Source organism: Microtus oregoni, unplaced genomic scaffold (assembly GCF_018167655.1).
Source record: "Microtus oregoni isolate MIOR12 unplaced genomic scaffold, Mior012 000020F_ref0000438, whole genome shotgun sequence".
In the NCBI taxonomy this organism is placed as follows: domain Eukaryota; kingdom Metazoa; phylum Chordata; class Mammalia; order Rodentia; family Cricetidae; genus Microtus; species Microtus oregoni.
The window spans coordinates 28,327,759-28,333,758 of record NW_024543079.1 but is presented as its reverse complement, the minus strand read 5'-3'; the positions used below and the strand labels follow the sequence as shown (position 1 = coordinate 28,333,758).

Genomic DNA, 6,000 nt, shown 5'->3' with positions numbered 1-6,000 from the left:
CAGACCAGCCTGCCTTTGGCTACAGGAGTAATTTGTCCACAGCACCACCTGGAAAGGCCAGGAATGCCGCCATCCTTACACTACCTATGGCTACAGGACTCTTGTTTGCCACCTTAATTTATATATTCCACCTGTGTGCTGATTCTGCTGCCTGCTGCCCTTAAGTGATTCTAATTAGAAAACACACAGGGGAATCCTTATGGGATTCCAAAGCTGCTAGGATCCCCTTTGATCTCCCATCTGAACCAGCAGGGTTTATTGTTTCAATTTCTTCCCTCAGCGCTCCGGTTGACAATTATTGGTATTTTAGAGCCTGGAGATAGCAATGGGATGCCAGGCAGTCTTGCAGTCCACAGCAAGCACTCCGCCAGGGATGGGGGAACCTCACTCCTAAAAGAAAAGGAAAAGATACCATCGTGCCCTTTATAAATAGCCGCACTTCTTGCCCTTTATAAACAGTTTGTTAATGAGTTGCTGGCTTTGGCTAGAATTTTAAGGATATTCCCAGCATTTTCAAAGAGGCAGATAACCGGATACAAACAGATGCAAACAGCATCCTGAACCACAGCTAGTTAAATTCTGCAAAACTGCTGCGGCGACCCAAGGAACGTTTGAAGTGGCGAAAGAATTTGTCTTGAGGATCCCAAAGTAAACATTTAAGCTCTAAAGGTATTTTAACTAAGAATCTCCTATCCGTTTCTAGTGGTCATGGAAAGCGGTAAAGAAGAGAAGAGCAGCGTCCCAGTAGGAAAGTTTCATTTATTTAGTTTCATTCGCCCAAGAAGAATCTTAAGGGTTTATCCTATGGTCCTGGGGGCCGGGTGAGAAATGGAAATGTGTGAAAAGGGCTGTGGGAACGTGTACTCACACTTGACTAGTGCTGGGCTCACCAGGAGGGAAGGGCTGGGCTGGCGCTGGGGAGAAAGGAGGCGGAGGGAACACAGTATAAAAGTCTCCAGCTTAACAGAGCGCCTGCCACTTGGAGCCACTTCGGGAAGGCGGGAGCCAGAGCCGCGCCGCCGGGTCTGTTCCTGCTCACTCTAGCGTCGGAAACAAGAATCCCGCGCTCTCCCGGCTCATCGCCTAGCCGTTCCGTCCGTCAGCGGCATCCCTTGCAAGGGATGAGTCGTTCGCTGGAGCCCGAGGCTGCAGCGCGGTCATGAGGCGGTGGCACAGTAGCAGCGGCTGCGTTTCGGCAGCCCCCAAGTCCCCTCCAGGCGCGGCGCCCCCGGGATGAGCCGCCCCAGACTCCAGCCTGCCAAGCTGAGTTACCCAACGCCCCGCTGACGTCTGAGCGCCTCCACCGCGCACACCGCGTCCCTTGCAGCCTCCCATGCGACACCTGCGCGCTTAAGTAAACGCGCGCGCGGATTGAATCCAACTCACCCACCTTTCTGGCTCTCCAGGGCGCTACGGGCCAGCGATCTGCAGTACCCAGTTCTCAGCCAGCCCAGAGCCCATCAGCTCTGGACGAACAGAAATTGTGCCACTCCCCCAAGTCCGCCTGCTCAAAGCCAGGGCGCACAGTGGCGTTGTAGACACCTGGTTTGTCGGGCCCCTCAGTTCTCCACTCCAACAACTCCAGCTCTACTTTGCCCATAAACTTTTCTCAGGTGGCCCAGGCGCTCGCCACTTGCCCGCAGCCCGGAGCACTAGTGCGAGCAGAGGGCTAGCCCCTCCGCCACAGCGACCTCGGAAGCGCACACTTAGCACAGCCGAGAAGGCGGACACAGGCGCCGGCGGGGCGCCCCCAGTTATCCTCAAACGGTGACAACCTCGGTGACCCGGAGCTAACCCATCCGGGGACTTGGCGTGCGGGGCTACGAGACTGGCGGCCCAGAGGAGCTCGGAGTGAGAAAGGTGGTGGCCCTGAGGGTGAGTGGCTCGGGGCAGCGGGGGCGGGGGAGCCGAGAGTGGAGGTAACTCCGGGCTGCCATTGAAGCCCTTCTCCTCCTTCTCCTCCTCCACCTCTTCCCCGCGCTCCTCTGGCGGCGGCTCCCGCTCCAGCTGCGGCACCGCGGCCACATCTGGGGCGCCCATGTGCGCTCGGGGGCTCGGCTGCGCCCGCCCCGCCGCCGCCCCCACAGCTCCCTGCCCGCAGGGTGGACCCTGGCCTGGCCTGGGTCTCGGACAGCCCCGCGTCCCCACCGCCGCCACCTCCGGACAGCTCCTGGGATTGCTCGGCCACCGGCTTGGACGTCCCCGGCCCCGCGGTGGCTCCGCTGTGGTGTGGGGGCGGCGGTGGCGGCTGCTCCTGTTCCCCGGGCCCCGCGCGCCCGGCCGAGCCCAGAGGCAGCCCTGCGGGCCCGGGGAGCGGGGCCCCGACGGGGGCCGAGGTGGGAGCAGCGCAGCCTGGCTCGGGGGCTCCGACTCCTCCTCCCCCGGCGCCGCCGCCGCCGTCGCCTCCACCGCCCGCCGCACGGGGTCCTAAAGCCGCGCGACTCAAGAGGATGGTGCGCTTGGCCGCCGAACTGCTCCTGCTGCTGGGGCTACTGCTGCTTACGCTGCACATCACGGTTCTGCGCGGATCCGGAGCCGCCGACCGGCCAGACGCGGCCGCGGGCAACGTCAGCGGGTCTCAGCTGCAGGTGAGTGCGCCGCCGGAGGGGGCGTGCGTGATTGCGGGAAGCTGGGGGCCAGGAGGCGGGTCCTTCGTTCCACATAAGAGCACTTGTGCCTAGGCGACTCTGCTAAGTCAGAAGTGCTGGGCTAGATGATTGGGGGGGGGGGGGGGGGGGTAGCCATATGTGGAGACCAGGCCGGGTGCAAGGTCTACTACCTAAAGCACTCCTCAGATCTGTTACTGGCCAGGCACCAGGAATGGTGTTAGGCTTGGGATGTGCAGGCGGCCTGCTGCAGGATGCTTTTGCTTCTGGGTGCTTTCAGAGATTGAGTAGCATGTCTGGAGGCTAGAGGTGAGGCGACACGACACAAAGAGGCCTTATGAGATAAATCTCCAAACTGTATTTAGGAGAAAGAATTCTGATGGTTGCGCAAGCAGTGTCAGAGGTCAAGACATAATTTCTGGAGTATAGCCAGACACCCCAACCTTGTGTGCGCGATTCCTTCACCTTCTGTGCCCCCTTTGTACCATGCAAAAGTCATAGTCAAGGCACCTATGGAGATTTGGTCTGGAGTTGAGACTTTTAAACTTGTAGCAGAGACTTCTTTCCAGTGACCATTTCCTTCTATTGGTTCCTTTAGTAATAAGTTCCATTGATCCATTCACTTCCAAAACAGGGGAAGAATCGAGGCCTGGGGACATATATCGGGCCTTGAAATACACTGAATAAACGTTGCCCGCATGGGTTTTTCTGCTATGGCTTTGGAAAGTCCTTCTCGTGGCGCGAAGGACGACAGGTGCAAAACCTGGAGAACTAATAGAAGTGAGCTTGGATTTTCTTCCGGGCACAGCCAGGAGTCTCCAGTCCCCAAAGAAATCACATCAGGCCTACTAAAACTATTCACTCTGCAATGCCAATATTTTTACATCTTTATGCCTTTTAATTTTGGGGGGAAAACAAGCTATTGTTGAGAGGAACAGTTATTTAAACAGCTCTATAGCAGGTATTTACCACAGCGCTGTTTTAAGAGTGTTACAGGATTTAACTCATTTATTCTCACCATAACCATCATAACAAGACTGTTAATCTCTCTGCCTTACAGATTATAATGTTGAGGTGCAGGGAGATTAAGAAACTTCTTAGAATCCACACATTCCCACTTGTTGGTTTATTATACCAAGCAAGGTGACCCTTACGGATGCAAGCCATGCCTGCGAAAATACATACCTCAAACTTAAATGTTCTTGGACCCTTCTAAAAACACTCTGATTTTGTAGGAGCCTCTCACATAACCCTTTGAATAAACCTGTCCAGTGACAGATATTTCCTCATGCCAAACACTTGAAGGAATAATTCCTAATATCTCTAAGACTGCTGGAAATCGTATTTTACATGTAATGCTTTCTTTCCTAGTAAACCCATGAAAGGCTGTAAAGATGATGTTCTATGGAAAAGTAAATTTGGCAGATTTCTTTACGAGGTGCCTGCTATCATTAGAATAATCTCCAATTGGCCTTTTCCACCCCGACAGTAAGTTAATGAGAGAAGCAGCTGGAGGAATTGGATAGGAATCGCAGAGGGCTTTTGCTGAAGAATAGCCCCCTCAAAGGCAGAAAACATGGGTGATTTAGAAAGAGTTCTAATCCTAGGAATATCTGGGGTCCTAAGTAGCTGCTAATCCGGTAGCTTCAGGTTATCTGGCTACGGTGTTCGGTTACGGTGAGCACCCAAAGCTGGCCCTTAACCAAGCCCCAGTGATGACTTTAACAGCTTCGTTTGTAACTTCATACTTTTTTGTAATTTCTCCTTATAAAAGTTTTATATTCTTCCTGACCAGAGTTATTTCTTGGGCTCAAGGCAGTATGATTCAAATGGACAGGGCCAACTAAACCTGGAAAAGACATTTGTCTGCTGCCTGCCGGATGCAAAAGAATGCATTTGCTAGCAGCAGGTGTATTTGAAGACAAAACTGTGACTTCTGGATTCCTTCTGTTGTCTGCACATTTTAAAATTCAGTCTTAAACCCCATCTAAATCATTTGACTCATATGCTGCCAAAGTCCTTCTCAGTGATCAGAAGCTCAGTGGGTCTCATATATTATGAAGCAGGTACTTGTGAGTTTGCCTCAACTACACTGTGTTTTGGAATTATTGAAAATGAGACACACCTTTATTTAAGATTTGGTGACTTGCATGGATATCCAATAAATGCGCTCAAAATACAAGAGCTGAAGATTTACTGAGTGTCTTTTACATATGACAGGCAATACACCTAGCACATTGCATATATTAACTTCTCTAAGCTCAAAGAATGAACCTCAAGAACTAGTTACTGCCATCATCCTACTGTCAAGTGGAGAAACTGAGTTAGGGAACTCTAAAGCTGAAGAGCTAAAAGGTCCCTTAATTTGTTTTTCTTAGTTTATAGTGTAAAGATGTACACCTTATATTTTGTATATTGTATTTCAAATTATGTATTAATATTCCAAGTTCTTGGTAAACTCATAAAACTGGCTACAAAAGAGGGACAACTTTTAAACAAGTTACATTTCCAGATGCACATTTATAGTCTTACTGTGTCAACTACCAATACATACGTATATATGTAGGCATCTATACTTATATCTATATGTAAACACGCTTAAGAATCATTAACAAGATTTCTTTGATAGTTCCAGGGAATTCTTGGAAACTGAATTTTGGGTTGTTTTGTTTTGTTTTGCTTTTTCCTTTGTGGCTGTTCCATCGCTACTGGTATGCTGCCATAAAGTAAAAATAAAGTGTTTTGAGCACATAATATCACTCTGTTGGCTAGTGGATCATAAAACATTCAGTAAGAAAGTCTCAGCTGTCAGCACTAGCTGTATAAAAATTCATGGAACTGCCAAATATTTTGACTTTTGACTGACATCTAATATTTTGCTGGCATAACTTTCTCTTGTGCTGGTCAGAGACTCTGATTGTTCATACACCTTTAATTAAATTATATGAGAAAAATTATATAATGAAAGCACTCTAGAAGACAGAACATTTCAAAATACAGGCTCCACAGACCATAACAATTCTAATCAAAATAATGCTATCTCCTTTTTAAACTGAATTCTCGTGTACCTTCTAATAAATCTCACTCAAATTTAAAATCGTGATTTTTTTTTGGTAATAAAACCTGACCTCATTAAAGCAGTGAGATTGAAGAAGGTTAATAAAATGCCAAACTGGGTACCTTTACAATAATACAAAAGGAAACTGAACTCTGAACTTCAGTGAAAAGATTTTGTCCTGGATCTGTCATCTTGATGAACAAGCATGCTGCCTCTTCATTCGCCTGTTGCCTTCAATAGAACAGTGTAGCTTCATGTACTCCCTGTTTTACCTGGGCCATACAGCACTAGAAGAAAAACCACTATTCTATGAAGTGAAATCCTCACAGGGACTCC

At 49.5% G+C, this 6,000-nt stretch overlaps 1 protein-coding gene across 1 annotated transcript in view; it reads left to right on the top strand.

The window, feature by feature from the left end:
• Window positions 1–2,313: 2,313 nt before the first annotated feature.
• Ism1 (isthmin 1) overlaps window positions 2,314–6,000 on the top strand; it is a 75,293-nt gene continuing 71,606 nt past the window's right edge. The window contains exon 1 of the mRNA XM_041670066.1: window positions 2,314–2,588. Within this exon, the coding sequence (XP_041526000.1) occupies window positions 2,451–2,588 (138 nt within the window). The 5' untranslated portion in view covers window positions 2,314–2,450. The remainder of the gene's footprint in view (window positions 2,589–6,000) is intronic.